The sequence below is a fragment of the Phyllobates terribilis genome, unplaced genomic scaffold, assembly GCF_046119375.1.
Source record: "Phyllobates terribilis strain yellow unplaced genomic scaffold, ASM4611937v1 Scaffold_1__5_contigs__length_1240528914, whole genome shotgun sequence".
In the NCBI taxonomy this organism is placed as follows: Eukaryota; Metazoa; Chordata; class Amphibia; order Anura; family Dendrobatidae; genus Phyllobates; species Phyllobates terribilis.
The window spans coordinates 497566307-497585058 of NW_027362761.1; the positions used below are offsets into that span (position 1 = coordinate 497566307).

General features: G+C 44.1%; 1 protein-coding gene across 1 annotated transcript in view; it reads right to left on the reverse strand.

Moving 5' to 3' along the window:
- Positions 1-6538: 6538 nt before the first annotated feature.
- The window catches only part of ARSB (arylsulfatase B), a 180906-nt gene continuing 168692 nt past the window's right edge, over positions 6539-18752 (reverse strand). Inside the window, exons 7-8 of the mRNA XM_073680176.1 lie at positions 17119-17250; positions 6539-7967 (exon numbers count right to left, since the gene is read on the reverse strand). Coding sequence (XP_073536277.1) covers positions 7702-7967; positions 17119-17250 — 398 coding nt within the window. The 3' untranslated portion in view covers positions 6539-7701. The remainder of the gene's footprint in view (positions 7968-17118; positions 17251-18752) is intronic.

The following is an 18752-nucleotide window of genomic DNA, read 5'->3' on the forward strand; positions in this document are numbered from 1 at the left end:
TCTTCCCGGTTCACCGTATACACGGATAACAACCCGCTGACACACCTGGACACGGCAAGACTCGGTGCCCTGGAGCAGAGGTGGATGGCCCGTCTGTCCAACTACGAGTTCACAATTAAATACCGGGCAGGGCGCTCCAATACCAACGCGGACGCCCTGTCCAGGATGCCCAACCTGCCGGACGGAGGAGAAGATCCGGAGGGACTGGAAGAAGTTGAACTCCCTGCGTTCCACCGTCATGGGACTATCCAGTATTCCCACCGGGTAAGGAGTAAGCAGGCTGCTACGTTGAACCCCTTACCTCACTACAACTGGGCGGAAACGCAAGACAGCGACCCTGCCGTCCGACTGGTGAAGGAGATGCTGACTCGCCCGGAGGCTAGCCTGGAATCAGACGCTCCAGAGGAAGCCAAACAACTATGGGCAGAGAAGAGTCGACTGTTCCTTTACAAGGGGAAGTTGTGCCGCAGAATGGTTAACTCCAGGACGCATGAACTACTCTGGCAAGTAGTGGTGCCACGAAGAGACGCAGCCATGGTGATGGAGGCATACCACGACGGAGCTGGACACTTCGGGTGGAAAAAGCTGGAGTTCCTGCTGCGCGAGCGGTTCCACTGGGTAGGCATGAGGGGAACCATCGAGAAGTGGTGCAGAGACTGTGGCCCGTGCAATCTGAGAAGGAAGGACCGGGCCAGCCAGAAGACTCCCCTGCAGTCCATCGTCACCCGGCAACCGTTGGAACTGGTAGCCTTGGATCATGTAAAACTGACCCCCAGCAGAAGTGGCTACGTCTACGCGTTAACCACCGTGGATCATTACTCCCGGTTTCTGGTTGTCGTCCCCGTCAAGGACTTAACGGCTCGAACAGCAGCTAGAGCCTTCCAGCAGCACTTTTGCAGTCCACACGGGTACCCGGACCAAGTGCTGACGGACCAGGGACCTGCCTTTGAAGCGGAGGTCTTCCAGGAATTCTGCAATCTGTATGGCTGCCGGAAGATAAGGACGACACCCTACCATCCGCAAACTAATGGACTTTGTGAGAAAATGAACCAGGTGGTAATGGATCTTCTAAAAACGTTGCCCCTGGAAGAACGCAGTCTGTGGCCTGAGAAGTTGCCCGATCTGGTGGACCTATACAACCACATCCCGGTAGGTTCCACCAACTGTACCCCGGCTTACCTAATGAGGGCAAGACCTGGTAAGTTACCTGTTGACCTGGAAATGGGAGTCCTGACGCCCGAGGACACTTCACCAGAAACGGACTGGGACACAGAGAGGCAGCAGCAGTACCGGAAAGTACAGGAGAGCGTGGAGCGAAGTCTCTGTCAGGCTAGGGAAAGACAAGAGAAGACTTACAACCAGTATGCTCCCGCTGTTCCCCTGGTACCCGGAGAGCAGGTCTTGAAGAGGAAGAGACGGCTCCACAAGTTGGACGACCAGTGGGAGAAGGACCCGTACATCGTACTGCCCTCAAGCCACGAGAACCCGAAGGTCTGTACCATCAGTAAAGACGGAGGGGAAACCACAGCCATTGTATCCCGGGACCACCTGAAGAAGTGCCCCGAACAACTGAGGAACCCTGAGGAGGAACAGGAAGACCATCGACCCGTGGAAGAAAGGGAAGATATGGTTAGTACCGTGCTCGGGGACTTCCCTCGGTCTTGGACTCAAGTCAATGGTGCAGTTGTGGTACCCGTACTCACCTTCCTCCAACCATCATCCCAAGAACCTACGGAGCAATGGGTAGAGCTGGAAGAGCAGCCGGTCCAGGAGGCAGAAGACTCCACCCAAGCGGAACAGGAGAATCCACCCTCTGCTTATAGTGAGCCTGCCGTACCCCTAGTGAGACAAAGAGCCGGTAGACAGCTGCCCAGTTTACCCTTGACAGCTCCTACACCCTGTAGTTCAGGGCCAGACAGTCAGCTCCGTAGGTCCACTAGGGCCACTAGAGGCCAGTTACCCGCACGTTGGAGGATCTAAATGTTTAAGTTGTTTTACAATGTTTACCTGTTTATTGTTGCTTGTGTGTAATTTTGTGTTTCTAGTTGTTTTTAGGAGTCTTCGGTGGATTTACCGGGAATCCTTTGTATATAGTTGGAGCGTAACCCAGGATGGACTAGAGACTGTTAAGGACTCGGGGTAGGACAGACCCCTACCTGGTTACGTCTCCCTGTGTTGGTGAAATGGACACCTTTGCTTTTCTTCAAAGACTGCACCCGGTTGCGGACATCCGTGACCATCTTATTGTGTTTCCTTATTGTATTTTATTGTTCTTTGATATACCTTGTTATATTTTTCTAAAAAGTGTTTAGTCCCGGAGTACTAAATTTCACTAGGGGGGAGTGTGACACCCCAGGGGTCTGGTTGTCACAGTGATAGAGATATTACGTCTGAGAGCAGGTGGGAGGTCCTTTGGTCAGGGATCCTGTGCATGCCACACCTCCTGCCCAGCCTTGGGAGGGGAAGAACTTCCCCTGTATAAACCCGGGGCTGAGGCAGGGTTAGTGAGTCCAGGAAGAGTAGAGACAAGAGCAGCATAGGAAGCAGCAGAGTCACAAGTAGTCAGGGGCTGGCAGCTAAAGAGCTCGCCCTGACTAAGAAGATTCTTTACCGGACCCGGAGTCCGAGGCTGTGGGGACTAACTTCTACCCAGCAGCAGAATCCGTCAGGCAGGGGATTTCAGGTCCCCTGGCCCAGAAGCCCGAAGGCCCGGTCACACGCGTGGGACCAGCACCGCCATCGTGGAGCGGAAGCCATTAGAAGGCCCCGAGTCACCGGCCATACGGGTGAGCACCACACGGTACACTCAGGGACGTGGGCTACTTACATCAGCTTCTAGCAAGGTAGCCAGAAGAGTACAGTCAGCTTGGGAGGCCTACAACTACGCCTGGCCAGGGGAGATCCCATCTGCTCAAGGACTGACCAGGCCCCGTTCGCTAGCAAGTACTCCGGGAGGGTCTATCGTTGTTACCAGTAAAGACCCTGAACGCTACCATACCGTCTCTGAGTGGTTCCTGCTACCCCCATCATCCACGTCGGCTGCCCTGAGGCCATACCCCTCCCGTTGGGGGTTATACTATCACGCTGCACCATCCTTCCACCGGCCTCAGCGGTCTGCCCTGCAGCAGCAGCCCCCTGGCTGCATTCAACGGGTGGCGTAGTCATCAACCATTTTCTACCGCTAACAGACTGCCGTCCAGTTTGACTCCCTGGGCACGGACCGGGTCACCGCCACGAGACTACAACCCTAAACAGATCCGGCTCCGGGTAAGCTCCCGCGTGCGCAACGCAGCGCGACACAGGCCCAGGGGCGCGTCATGAGCGTCATTGCGCAAGCGCAGGATCTGCTGGGAGATTGCAGTGACGGGAAGGAATGATAATACTATGGGCGTGGAGAATTTAAAAACGCATTTGATTGACCGTGACTGAAAATCAAGAGATGCCCACCTCTATGACTGAATCCGAAGTATAAAAAGTTATTTTTGAGCTAAATACTGAGATGTTTTGCTTGAGAAAAACAGGTTAGTGATGCACTAACGAGACACTGGGGGCAGTTTAATAGTAATAAAGGACGTGACAGGTTCCCTTTAAGCATGAGCAGAGCAGTACATGGATCTGTAGACATTTATTGAGCGAGTTTAATGCTCTTGCTCAAGGACATGCTGAGTACTTCTGCCGCTTGGTTTGAACAATCAATGGGGGTCTCAGGACCTGGATTCCCACCATCAACACTACTATAAAGGGGCTAAAGCACACCAAAAAAATATTTACAAACTTCGCTGTCCTTTACATTACTTGAAATGATGTAGTCATGGTCTAACGGGAGCCAAACAGATTGCTAGTGGTGAGGCACATTTACATTGACCGATAATCCTTCAGATTGTAACGTTAATGACCTATTGGTCAACAGAATTGTGTAATGTGAATGCGCAGAGCGATTCAACGATGTGTCTAAAGACACTAGTTTATCGTGCATGAAATAGTATCGGGGAGCAAAAAAATTCTTGTTCATCTTTGGAAACTTGTGCAATGTAAATAGAGATCGTTCGTTCCCTCAATGACTTGACCGGCAAAAAGGAGGAGGAGAGGAAATTCAAGTCCTAAATAGGTTTTTGATTGTTTGATCATGTTCCGAGGCAATTAGTCAGTAGTAGTCAGTGCATTGGAACGAGGATTCGTGTTGTGATGATCATCATTATTGCAAATGCTACTGGTAAAATAAACCCGTGAAACTACGGTAATTAATGAACACTATTGCGAATTCGGTTGAATTTTCTTTGTACAGAATCATTGGAAAGGTTTGTACAATACTTTCCTTTTTTTGAACACATCTACACTTCAGATTGTCTGTGTGAACACAGCGCACGATGTTCGATGGTACGATGTTAGGATCACTATTCAACCATTCACAATTCTTGCCCTTTATAAACACTTGTCTGACATCATTTGCTAATCGGAAGTTACAGGGCAGTTTACGCAACGTAAAATAAAAGCACAAGTGGCATGAGATTTCAAGAAATCCCATCCACTTTGCTGGAGCAGTAAGACGCTTTTTTGATGCAGCGAAGATAAGAAAAAAAGTCACCAAAATCTCATCAAGAGAACACAGCCTAAGGCACACACAGCATGGGTGTGCGTCTATGGGTGAAAAAATGCTGAAAGAATTGATACGCTGCAGATTTCTTCTTTTTTTTTTCATAAACACAGAGGTTCTCAAATTCAGTCAGGAAAAAACAAAAACATATGCATGGGATTTCTGAAATCTCATAGCTTTTGCTGGTACTGTAAAAAGCAGCTTTTAATTTGCATTAAAAAAACGCTACAAAAAACGCTGCATGTGAACATAGTCTAGGTATTTTTTTTAAGATGGTCTACTCAGAGTTGTTTTTTCTTATTTTAAACCTTTTCTGTGCTGGTGTGGTGTTGACACAGGAATACAAGTGTTTACTAGAACAGACATGCCAAGAGAGCTAATGGGGTGGTGTTCAGTGGTGGAGCGCAGGGCAGTGTGAACTATAGGCACACCCCGGCTATCACACTCCTAGTGCGTTAGTTGATATGCACAGTATTTTTTGGTTTTGCCATTGCATACACTATTCTAGCCTGTCAACCTCATATAAAAGGCTGTAACTGCTGCAGAACATCCATAGCAATGAGTCCATGGACCCAGCTCATCTGCTGACACAGCTTTACAGCAGTCTGGCCAGGCCAGTCCCTATCTAAGGGCAGGTGCAGGCGACTGTAAAGTCTCTGATCCAAGAGAATCGGGCCGATCATGCTAATTACAGTCTCATCAAACTCTGATCAAAGTGTGAACATAGTGTGATCCCATTCTGTCAGATGAGAAGATGGAGAAAAAAATGTCTCCATCTTGTCCATTCTCTGGGTGTGCGGAAATCGGACTGCACTCAGATATCATTCGAATGCAGTCCGATGTTTCCCACGCACTCCTTGAATTGAATGTCCGAGTGCCACCCAAATATTGGAGCAAACTCAGGTATACAGCATTTTATTACCTTGGACAATCCGAAGAAAAAATTGGACATGTGCACAGCCCCATAGATTAACATTGGTCTGAGTGCAATCCGATGTTTTGTTGGATCGCATCGAAAATACGCTCGTCTGCACCTGTCCTAAGGGTAAGACAGACGGTTGCAGATTCGCTCATCCGAGAAAATCAAGCCAATTATGCCAATGACATTCTGATCAAACGATGATCGGACTGTCAGCCTAGTGTGAACAGATTCTCTCGGATGAGAAGATTGGGAATAAAAACTTCTCCATTTTCACCATTTTGTCAATGCGCCGAGATAGAACTGCACTCCAATGTCATCCGAGTGCAGTCCGATTTTTTTCCACAATCTCATTGACTTGCATATTGGATCAAACTCGGGCATACAGAGACTGTTTGAGGAACAAAAAACAGACATGTGCAAGGCCCCATAGACTAACATTGGTCCGAGTGCAATCCGATGTTTTGTCAGATCGCACTCAGACAGCAAATAAGCAAATAAGCTCATCCACGCCTGCCCTAAGCCTGTGCCATCACTCAGATTTTCTGCAGATACATATAGGTGGAGAGCTTCTTATGGTTGAATAGATTTACCTGCTTTGTGCTCGCTTGCATTCTAGAATAAACCTATTGTAAACTTTTATATTAAAACATAGGTCCTTTAAGTCTACGTAATAAAAGCTATATACTTACAAGAGCTTGCACCGATCTTATGTTACCATTTTGTTCTCCATCTTAACTACAGTAGATTATCGATTTCCAGTAGATTAGATCACAGGATCAGATGTAGTGAAATTGCAACAGATTTTTGATGCAGAATTGCAGTAAACCTGTGGCAGTTCCCAGAACAATGCCCATACATGGGGGACACCTCATCCACAAAATTCAGTATGTAGAGGTTTGTAGATTTCCAAATACACAGCACACGCCTTTTTTTTTTTTTTTTTGCAGGTCAGCAGATATTCACTGTAATGCATAGGATAACTCAACAGCATGAAATCCCCATAAAAAGAACAAGTCAACATATTAGGAATATAGAATAGTTATTTTAATATTCTTTTAAATCAGGTAAATAAATCATCATCGACAGCAAAATATTTTCACAGCCATTACAAATATTTTAAGATTAACAAAATAAATCTTTTGAGGTCCTCAGTAAAGACAGTTGGCTTCAATCAGCAGAAGGCTAGGAATAAAAATCAGGTAGAAAATGTATATACAGAACTGATTGTCAATAGAACGGCTGTAACATCTAAAATATTGCCCACCACCCCAATCCTAGGACCCCAGGTGCCAATATTGGCAACCATTACCACTGATCCTTCCCAATTTGACAGATCCCAAGTAGTCACACTGCCTGCCCCGACCGCTGATGCCACCTATTTCCGCCAACACCATCAGTGCTGCTGTGAATATTATTCAATGCTGGACTCCAAAACTACTTGTTAGATTAGATAAGGAGAGGTCTAACAACTCAGAAGATTTCAGGTATCGGAAGGCTCCACTGCTAATAATGAATAAGGTGGACATCTCCTGAAGAATTTTGGTTCCCGGGACATTTTTTTTGATTTTCGACACATTTATTATTATTATTTATTATTCTAGCGCCATTTATTCCATGGCGCTTTACATGTGAAAAAGGGGTGTACATACGAACTATTACAAAGATCTTTAACAAAACGACTTTAGGCAAAAACTTTGTCTGATGGTGTCAATCTTCTGCTTGAAGAATGAGGCAAAGTCTTCGGCTGAGATGATTCGTCTCATTAAAGGGAACCTGTCACCAGGTTTTTCTGCCCCATCTGAGAGCAGCATAATGTAGGGGCAGAGACCCTGATCTCAGCGTTGTATCACTTACTGGGCTGCTTGCTGCAATTTTGAAAATCTCTTTCTCTGATGCAGATTTACAAGTTCTCTGAATGCTGAGCTCTGTATACCCCCGCTCACACCACTGATTGGCAGCTTTCTGTGAACACAGTGCATAGGCAGGAAACTGCCAATCAGTGGTGGGGGCATAGTTATACAGCATTCATGAATATGGAGGACTACATTGCAGAAGGTTTACTAGTCCTCTAGTGATAAAATCACTGTTTTATTAAAAAGAGATTATCAAAACTACAGCAAGCAACCTAGTAAGTGACACATCCTCCTGATTTTAATATAGGTGTATCTTCGCGCCATACAAAACATTATCCCCAAGGGCCCCAGACACCAGAAGCTTCGGGGTCACATCTGGGGTCATCATCTGGGTAATCGATGGGAACAGAATGATTGTTGTAGTACTCCAGACGGGAAAGAAGCTTCTTCACCACTTCAGGATATTTATCTGATAAGTCGTACCTCTCTTCAGGATCATGGACAATATCAAATAACCAGAGATTCTTTCCTGGAGACTCAAATGACGGGAAGTCGTGAATGTCTGAAGAATTAGGTGGAGGAAACCAGCGATCACAACCTGCACAAAAAGTACAAGATGTGGATGTAACTTTATCATGAATGAATTTCGCACAAACAAAAAAACTAATTTTTTCTTTAACCTTTTCTACACCTTTTTTTCGAAGAAAAAGGTGCATGTTCAGCAAAATATTGTAAAAGTTGCATAAAAACTTCTGTCATATAAAAATCAGCCCAGGCAAAACTTGTGATCATCTGCTTAAAAAAAAAATATACACTACCGTTCAAAAGTTTGGGGTCATTTAGAAATTTCATTATTTTTGAAAGAAAAGCACTTTTTTTTTCAATGAAGCTAACATTAAATGAATCATAAATACACTCTATACATTGTTAATGTGGTTAATGACTATTCTAGCTGCAAACGTCTTGTTTTTATTGCAATATCTACATAGGTGTATAGAGACCCATTTCCAACAACCACCACTCCAGTGTTTTAATGGCACATTGTGTTTGCTAACTGTGTAAGAAGGCTAATGGATGTTTAGAAAACCCTAGAAAACCCTTGCACAAGTATGTTAGTCCAGCTGAAAACGGTTTGGCTGATTTGAAAACCTATAAAATTGACCTTCCTTTGAGCTAGTTGAGAATCTGGAGCATTACATTTGTCTGTTCTATGAAACTCTCAAAATGGCCAGAAAAAGAGAATTTTCATGTGAAACTCGACAGTCTATACTAGTTCTTAGAAATGAAGGCTATTCCATGCGAAAGACTGCCAAGAAACTGAAGATTTCCTACAACGGTGTGTACTACTCCCTTCAGAGGAGAACAAAAACAGGCTCTAACCAGAGTAGAAAGAGAAGTGGGAGGCCCCGCTGCACAACTGAGCAACAAGACAAGTACATTAGAGTCTCTAGTCTGAGAAATCGACGCCTCACAGCTCCTCAACTGGCAGATTCATTAAATAGTACATGCAAAACGCCAGTGTCAACGTCTACAGTGAAGAGGCGACTCTGGGATGCTGGTCTTCACAGCAAAGTGGCAAAGAAAAAGCCATATCTGAGACTGGCTAATAAAAGGAAAAGATTAATATGGGCAAAAGAACACAGACATTGGACAGAGGAAGATTGGAAAAAAGTTTTATGGACAGACGAATCAAAGTTTGAGGTGTTTGGATCACACGGAAGAACATTTGTGAGACGCAGAACAACTGAAAAGATGCTGGAAGAGTGCCTGACGCCATCTGTCAAGCATGGTGGAGGTAATGTGATGGTCTGGGGTTGCTTTGGTGCTGGTAAAGTGGGAGATTTGTACAAGGTAAATGGGATTTTGTATAAGGAAGGCTATTACTCCATTTTGCAACGCCATGCCATACCGTGTAGACAGCGCTTGATTGGAGCCAATTTCATCCTACAACAGGATGATGACCCAAAGCACACCTCCAAATTATGCATGAACTATTTAGGGAAGAAACAGGCAGCTGGTATTCTATCTATCTGTAATGGAGTGGCCAGCGCAGTCACCAGATCTTAACCCCATTGAGCTGTTGTGGGAGCAGCTTGACCGTATGGTACGCAAAAAGTGCCCATCAAGCCAATCCAACTTGTGGGGGGGAACTTCAGGAAGCATGGGGGGAAATTTCTCAAGATTACCTCAGCAAATTATCAGCTAGAATGCCAAAGGTCTGCAATGCTGTCATTGCTGCAAAGGAGCATTCTGTGACGAAAGCAAAGTTTGAAGGAAAAAATTATTCTTTCAAATAAAAATCATTATTTCTAACCTTGTCAATGTCTGGACTATATTTTCTAATCATTTTGCAACTCATTTGATAAATATAAGTATGAGTTTTCATGGAAAACACAAAATTGTCTGGGTGACCCCAAACTTTTAAACGGTAGTGTATATACATATTTTTAAAAAGTCACATTTCATGAATCAGCCTAAATCATCTGGAAAAGTCATATTAATGTAAAAAAAACAAACAAAAGATTAAGTAACAGAAAACACTTGATGCAAATTAAAAAGCCACTGAGAGGAATTAATGTAAAAAAATGACGAAAATACAATGATGAATTAGGCCCCAAGTGTCTAAAAACCGAGGCAATGGATACGTGAAAACATTATGTGGAGATTTTATTCCGATTTATGGGGTTTTCATTTTATTACATCACTCACAGCAAATATTACTATTATTATTTATTATTATTGCGCCATTTATTCCATGGAGCTTTACATGTGAAAGGGGTATACATAGCAAAAACAATGACAATAATCTAGAACAATAAGAGTCAGTGACTGGTACAGGAGAAGAGAGGACCTTGTCCGCGAGGGCTCACAATCTACAGGGGATGGGTGACGACACAGTGGGTGAAGGCAGAGCTGGTCGTGCAGCGGTATGGTGGAGCGAGGGTTACTGCAGGTTGTACGCATGTCAGAAGAGTGGGTCTTCAGGTTCCTTTTTAAGGTTTCCACGGTAGGTGAGAGTCTGATGTGTTGGGGTAGAGAGTTCCAGAGTAGGGCGGAAGCACGGGAGAAATCTTGTATGCGATTGTGGGAAGAGGAGATAAGAGGGGAGTAGAGAAGGAGATCTTGTGAAGATCGGAAGATGCGTGCAGGTAAGTACAGAGAGACTAGGTCACAGATGTATGGAGGAGATAGGTTGTGGATGGCTTTGTATGCCATGGTTAGGGTTTTGAACTGGAGTCTCTGGGTAATAGGGAGCCAGCGAAGGGATTGACAGAGAGGTGAGTCTGGGAAATAGCGGGGGGACAAGTGGCTTAGTCAGGCAGCAGAGTTTAGGATAGATTGGAGGGGTGCAAGAGTGTTGAAAGGGAGGCCACAGAGCAGGCGGTTGCAGTAGTCGAGGCGCAAGATGATGAGGGAGTGCATTAGTATTTTTGCAGATTCGTGGTTGAGGAATGTGCAGATCTGGGAGATATTTTTGACGTGGAGTCGTAAGTTAGTGGAAAGGGTTTGGATATATGGTTTGAAGGAGAGATCACAGTCCAGAGTTACCCCGAGGCAGCAAGCTTGTGGGACTGGGGAGAGTGGGCAGCCATTGACGTTGATAGATAGGTCAGGTGGGTGGGATGAATGAGATGGTGGAAAGATGATGAATTCAGTTTTATCCATGTTAAGTTTTAGAAATTTATCAGAGAAGAAGGATGAAATAGCGGACAGACATTGTGGGATTCTGGTTAGTAAGGAGGTGATATCAGGTCCAGAGAGGTAGATCTGTGTGTCGTCAGCATAGAGATGATACTGAAAGCCGTGAGACTATGAGCTGTCCCAGGCCGAAGGTGTAGATGGAGAAGAGCAGGGGTCCTAGGACTGAACCTTGGGTGACACCGACAGAAAGGGGGCGAGATGAGGATGTGGTGTGTGAGTGGGAGACACTGAATGTCCAGTCTGTTAGGTATGAGGAGGTCCAAGATGGGGCCAAGTCTGTGATGCCAAGAGATGAAAGAGTCTGTAGTAAGAGGGACTGGTCCACTGTGTCGAAGGCAGATGACAGGTCCAGGAGGAGGAGGACAGAGTAGTATCACTTGGATTTGGCAATTAGTTTTTGAGGTGTAGGGGAGAAGTGATATGGGGAGATAGCTAGTCAGAGAGGATGGGTTAAGGGAGGGCTTTTTGAGGATGGGTTTGATCGAGGTATGTTTGAAGCATGAGGGGAAGACATCAGTTAATAGTGACAGGTTGAAAAGGTGGGTTAGGGTTGGGATGAGGATTGTGGTAAGGTTAGGGATGAGGTGGGACACGATTGGGTCAAGTTCGCAGGTGGTGAGGTGTGATTTGGAGAGTAAAGAGGAAACTTGATTGTCCATAATGGTGGAAAAGCTGGTTTTGGAGGAGGAGGGTTGAGTAGATATGAGGAGGGGCTGTGGAGGACTTTAGGCAAAAGCTCTGTCTGATGGTGTCAATCTTCTGCTTGAAGAATGAGGCAAAGTGTTCGGCTGATATGAGAGGAGAGGGAGGAGGCGCTGGGGGATGGAGGAGAGAATTGAAAGTGTTGAATAGCTGTTTAGGGTTGTGAGACAGGGAGGTTATGATAGATGAGAAGTAGATTTGTTTTGCTGCAGTGAGTGAGAACTTGAAAGAAGTAAGGGACTGTTTGAATGCGATGAAATGCTCGTTGGAGTGGGACCTTTTCCATCTTCGCTCAGCAACCCTGGAGGCCCTTTGCAGTTCTTTAGTCAGGTTGGTGTGCCAGGGTTGCGTGTTGAGTGTGCGAGCTATTGTATGTGTGAGGGGGGTGACCGAATTGAGAGCTGCAGCTGTTGTGATGTTATATAAAGCGGCAACAGCATCTGCATCGTGTAATGAACTTATGCCTGTAAGAGGGAGGAGGAATTCAGAGAGTGAGTGTAGGTCAAGGTGTTTGAGATTTCAGCGAGGGTGCGCAAGTTTGTGGAGTGGGGATTGTGCACCTGGAGAAAAGAGGGAAGAGAATGTAAGTAAGATGTAGTCAGACAGAGGGAGAGTTAGAGAGGTTAGATAGGGAACAGAGGTGGGTGAAGATGAGGTCCAGTGTGTGGCCATCTTTGTGAGTGGGGGCAGAAGACCACTGAGCAAGGCCGAAGGAGGAAGTGAGGGATAGAAGCTTAGAGACAGATGAGTGGGAAGTGTCAATGAGGATTAGAAGTCACCCATGATGACAGTGGGGATGTCAGCAGAAAGGAAGTGAAGTAGTCAGGTGGTGAAGTGGTCGAAGAAAGTGGTGGCTGGCCCTGGGGGACGGTAAATGACGGCCAGTTGGAGGTTGGAGGGGGAGTATATGCGCACACAGTGCACCTCAAAAGTGGGGAGAGTAACGGAGGGCAGCAGTGGGATTTGGGTGAATGTGTAGTTATCTGACAGGAGAAAACCTACTCCTGCACCATGCTTACCGCTGAGGCGGGGGGTGTAGGAAATGTGGAATCCACCGTACGAAAGTGCAGCTGGAGAGTCCGTGTCAGAGGGGATGAGCCAGGTTTCAGTGATGCTGAGGAAGGAAAGTTTGTTAGTAATGAAAAGATCATGGATGTAGGAAAGTTTGTTGCAGACAGAGCGAGCATTCCATAGAGCTCATGTTAGTGGAACTGGGGAAGCAGGGGCTGGGAAGATGGATATAAGGTTCGAAAGGTTGCGAGAGTTTGTGACAGATCGTGGATAGGAGACGGAACTGACTGTAGAGATGTGGTGAGGAGGGCCAGGATTTGGAGAGATATCGCTGGCAGTCAGAAGGAGCAGAGAAAGTGTTAGCAGGTGCGGGCAGGAGAGGGCATGAGGTGGCGGTCTGAGTTTGGAGACCCAGGATTGTATGTTGAGGAATAGTTCCAAGGAGGAGGCGAGATGGATGGGGAGGATTGAGGGAGAGATGAAGAGTTCATTACTAGGAGTAGTAGAAAGTGGAGGACTATAGTGGAGAGCGTGAAAACAAGCAGAAACATACTTTACTTTGCCTGGGTATCCAATTTCCGTCTGTTCCCTTCAGGTTTTTTTTGAGGGTTTGCATCAGTTCATGTAAAGGACATGCCTACAACTATGAATATTTGGTTTTCTTTTTATTATGAAGCAAACAACAAATAAGACAAAATAACTGAAAACTTCAGTGTGCAAAACTATTCAGCCCCCTAAACTCAGTACTTTGTATAGCCTCCTTTTTATGGCAATTAAAGCTGCAAGTCGCTTTGGATAACTCTCTATGAGCTTTCTACATCTTACCACTGGGATTTTTGCCCATTCCTCAAGGCAAAACTGCACCAGATCCTTCAAATTAGATGGTTTCCTTTGGTGAACAGCAATCTTCAAGTCTGACCACAGATTCTCAATTGGATTAAGGTCTGGGCTTTGACTAGGCCACTCCAAAACATTTACACGTTCCCCTTAAAACCACTCGAATGTTGCTTTAGCAGTATGCTTTGGGTCATTGTCTTGTTGGAAGGTGAACCTCCGCCCCAGTCTAAAATCACTGATAGACAAACAGGTTTTGCTCAAGAATATCCATGTATTTCACACTATCCATCTTCCCCTCGACTCGCACCATTTTTCCTGTCCCTGCTGCCAAAAAATATCTCCACAGCATGATGCTGCCACCACCATGTTTTACTGTCGGGATGGTGTTCTTGGGGTGATAAGCTATAATGGTTTGGAGCCAGATATAGTTTGCCTCAGTGGCCAAAGAGTACAATTTTGGTCTCATCTGACCACAGCACCTTCCTCCATACATTTAGGGAGTCTCCCACATGTCTTTTGGCAAACGCAAAACGAGCCTTACAATTTTGATGATAATGGATTTGATGGTGCTCCGAGGGATCATCAAAGATTGGGATATTGTTTTTTTTATAACCCATCCCTGATTTGTAATTCTCAACAACTTTGTCCCTGACTTGTTTAGAGATCTCCTTGGTCTTCATGGTGTGGTTTGGTTTGGTTAATGGTGCCTCTTGCTTAATGGTGTTGCGGCCTTTGTGGCCTTTCAGAAAAGGTGTGTATATACTGAAAAATCATGTAACATTTAGATTGCAGAATTTTTTAAGGGCTTCATAGCAAAAGGAGTGAATACGTATGCACGTGACAATTTTTAGTTATTTGATCCCATAAATTTAATGCTGATGCATCACACATAAATCGGATTGCAAAAATATTTAAACACAGACTGTAATGTAATAAAATAGATAAAAAGGAGTGAATACAAGCCGCTGTATTTAGATATAATAATCTCTAGACAAAATTATAGAGAGGTTAAAGCTTTTATGTCCATGGAAAAAGGCAAAAGACAAAATGGATTTACATAATTGAAAATTTGGTCTTTGTATTCTAAATATTTAAGATGTAACTGAAAAGTCTGCAGGCAGAATCATTTTGCTGAGCAAACACTGCAGATTGCTGAACACACATTAGACGTTACTGTGGAATACATTGCTTCAGCACCATGGAATGTAAATCCACATAAATAAAGGGCAGCAATGTGGAGCTGCGGAGATGGCACTGCAGAGCAATGGGCTTTGTGCTATACGGCTTTTAAACCAGATTTTCATGGCACATTTCATAGTGTTTATATCATGGCACAAAAAAAAGAGAAAGTAAAATAAATACTATGGACTTCCTAAATCGTGACTTTTATAAGTCATAGAAATGTGAAGGCTGAAGCTAAACAGTTCTACGTACAGTAGTTCAGATTCCAGGTGTTGGGTTTACATTGACATTGGCATTTGGGGAAACTGGGGTGTGAGAACGCAACTGAGAAACACATACACTCCTCGACATTGAAATTACAAGATTCAGAAGGAAAAGACGTGGAATTATGGAAATCACAGCATGGAAAGACATGTTACTGATATGGAAATGATGAAAAAATGGAAATAAAATTTTTAAAACATCTCGATTTCTCCAGTATTGAGTATGAGCGCCAAACACAGAAATCCCCGCACTTACAGCTTAGGCTGCTATCAATAAGGTTATTAATGAATGCAAGTGGTCACGGAAATCATCAAGAACTGCAGCTGGCAGCTCCCCCTGCAACTGCCAATGATGTCCCAGATGTGCTCAATGGGAGACAAGTCCGGAGATGCTGTAGACCACGATAGCATGTTTAAGCCTCACAGGCTGTTCACAGTAGCACGAGCAACATGGTATTGTCGTGTTGATTAAGGACACCACCAAATCAATGTAAGCTGTACACCATAATCCTGGCAGTAGGACCAGTGTGAGGTTCACTCGGAAAAACCTCTTCATGACCTCTAATTTTCATTCCAGGGACTCCAAACTTGTCTACCATCAAGCACATCTGGGACGCCATTGATCGTCAACTGCAGAGGTAGCTGTCAGCAGCGGATCTTGATGATCTTGATGATTTGCCCAAGTGCGTTCAGCATGGCAGAACAGTCCTCAGACAACCATGAATAACCTCAAATATATGAGCTGAGGCTGCCATATGTTTCCAGAGATATTGGCCCTTTTTATTTAATGTTAATTTTACGGTCTTTATGGACACCTCTCAGAGAATCCTCCACACCCAGCGACTATTTTTTAAGCTGCAGAAAACATATGATTAGTGTTACTCCTTCGTTGGTTGTTCCCAGGGATGATTACACCAGCCAGTTATTGGGACTGGGTGTTCTTGACCCCTTAAGAATGCAGCCAATTTTTATTTTTGGACTTAGGTTTTGCTCATCTTTTTCCAAGAACCATATTCATGTTACCACATACTGTACTTAAAAATAGGGAAAAAAATAAATATATATAATTTTTTTTTTAATTGGCAAAAGGGTAGAGTGATTCAAACTTATATCTAATATATATATTTTAGTTTTAATTATTTTTTTGTCCCCCTAGGGGACTCAAACCTGCGATTATCTGTCTGTTTTTACTAGGGTGTTGTTAGCATTAAAAATCCAGGACTCCGGCCCCAAACTTCTTGCCTGGGGCCCCGGATATCTGCCGATTGACATGTTGACACTTATTTGACGCATATTTATAGATGGATATTGTCAGATAGTGCTTGTAAAAACGGGCAATTTTGCTATTTACAGTGTATTCAAATTTTCTGCCATTCTTAAGATATTAATACTTTTCTTTACTTACAGCTTGTTTTCTAAGAGACAGACCACCAATGCTGTCTAGCAACAGTGGCCTAATGTGCACAGTGCTTACAAGCAGCTCTTTTCTATTGAGCTTGTAAGTACTGCTTTAAACCTGACCTGATCTCTGGTGTGCACTGTTTACTCCTAACCCTGTCAGTGCCAGCACTGTGTTTACAAGCTAGCTAGCAGCGGTGGTCGGTCACCTAAGCAATGAACTGTAAATAAAAGAAAAAAAGTGTCAATATCAAGAACAGCTGCAAATTTTTACAAACAGTAAATTGCACAAGTGAACTGTCAAACAATAGCCATGTAAGAAGATTTGAATAACTCTTTACTAACTTTATACACTATGGCGAGTTAACTCCTGACACTTTATAAAAGAGCGATAGCATTTACAGATGCCCACATTTCATACAATATGGCAGATTTATCCTTATGGTTTACTGTCAGCCTGCAATTTGTGCAATATCAGTCATAGCCACTATAGTAGAAAACCGATTGTAAAAAATATAATTATTATTCTATGTAGTCTGAGTTTTTGATACAATGAAACTGTCTGAGAGGAGAGTATTGAATGTCTGTATTACAAGGGGTAATAGAGTTTGGAGTATCGGGTGTATAAGCCTCGGTAGAACAGATAAGTGATACCTGGATTTCCAGTTAGTAGTTTCCATTTCCTGTGTCGAATTGCAGCATGAACTGATACATCGAACAATGAATTCCCCCGTGTAGACCTAATACCGTTGGCAAAAGGATTGCTTGTCTCTTTATTTGCGGAGCCTGTGAAAAAAAGACAAGGTTCCGGGATGAAACTGTATACGGCCATATAACACAAACTTTACAGTATCCTAAATCACTCATTTGAAGCACATCTCTACTATATAGCACTAATGTGCAACATGTGCCTGTCCAGCTGTTGTGTAACTACAACTCTCAGTATGTGCTTACAACCTAGTTCTGCAGCTCCATACCGATTGAATAGTCACATTTGCATTGCTGGGTTATACAATGTTCACCATATTTTCACACTCATCACCAGGGGTGAACATATCCTTGGTGCAACCTATGCAGCCATACAGGGGCCCAGGAGGTAAGGGGCGCACTTCTACCTCCAATGCAGGTGAAATTGTGCATTATGACATATTGGACTCCAAAGGGCCCATATATTTCTCGTGCATAGGGGCCATCTTATTTCTGTCTGTGTCCGCTCATGACCATACAGTTTCTCAGTGATATTCTTAAAGCCTATTGTCATAGAAAATATTAAGATGAAACTCCCCCTCCTCCTCTCTCTTTTGCAGTAGGACAAGAGCTCGCAGTCTAGCTGACACTGTTAGAATTGGACTAATACAATGCCCAGTTGACTAGCAGGAAATTAGATGCAGTCAGGATAGTGAACCATCTTAGTTAACATGTCAGAGATCCTTTTGGGACAAAAGACCCAGGCAGTATTAATGATGTTTATTGTGCATAGACAAAAATTTATAGTTTGAACAGGTAATTGAGACAGGGGAAGCCTTTTCAAAGGATTGGACAACAATAGGGTACATGGGTTTACACATAACAGAGCAGTGGAAGCCATTTTGCCAACAGGAAATGCATGTGGAATTCAAGTGACGCTGATTTCCTGCCTAGGTTCTATTTACAATAGTCAGCTTAGACTTGATGTCTCTGAAAGAAAATGTTGAATATTGAAGTTTGTATAAATCTGATAGTGATAAGACATACGCTCACTATTAGTTTCCCAATAACTGGCCTATTAGTGGCAACAGCCTGCGGACTCCTCCATTAATCGTCGGCCAATCGTGTAATTGTCCTGATGATAGGGGGCAGCAGAGAGCTGTTCTACACAAAGATCACAGCGGGTGGTTCTGTGTGACCTTCCTGGGCTGCGAACCTTGACACCTATGTACATCTTCACACAGATTTATTTTTTTTATTGCTCATTTGCTTCCAAATTGCAGTTAGGCAACTTTCTAAATAGTCTTTATTGCATTTTTTTTCTACCATTTTGCTGATGCAGTGTCTAAGTCATCCATCTAGCTTAGTGATCTGCAAAAATGTTACAAATCTGAAGTTCGGCTAAGGTCTGCTTACTCCCTCTGCTCCTACTCCTCTATACAAGTGCTAAAAATAGCAGAAGATGGGAGGGGTTGTACTCAGGTCTCCACAGCCTGTATAAGGGAGAAAGTATTTACAGTATCAGGGAAGGCAGCGAAAACAGGCTATAGAGAAGGAGGAAAACACATGAAGTGCAAATAAGTGCAAGATTGAAGCTGTGG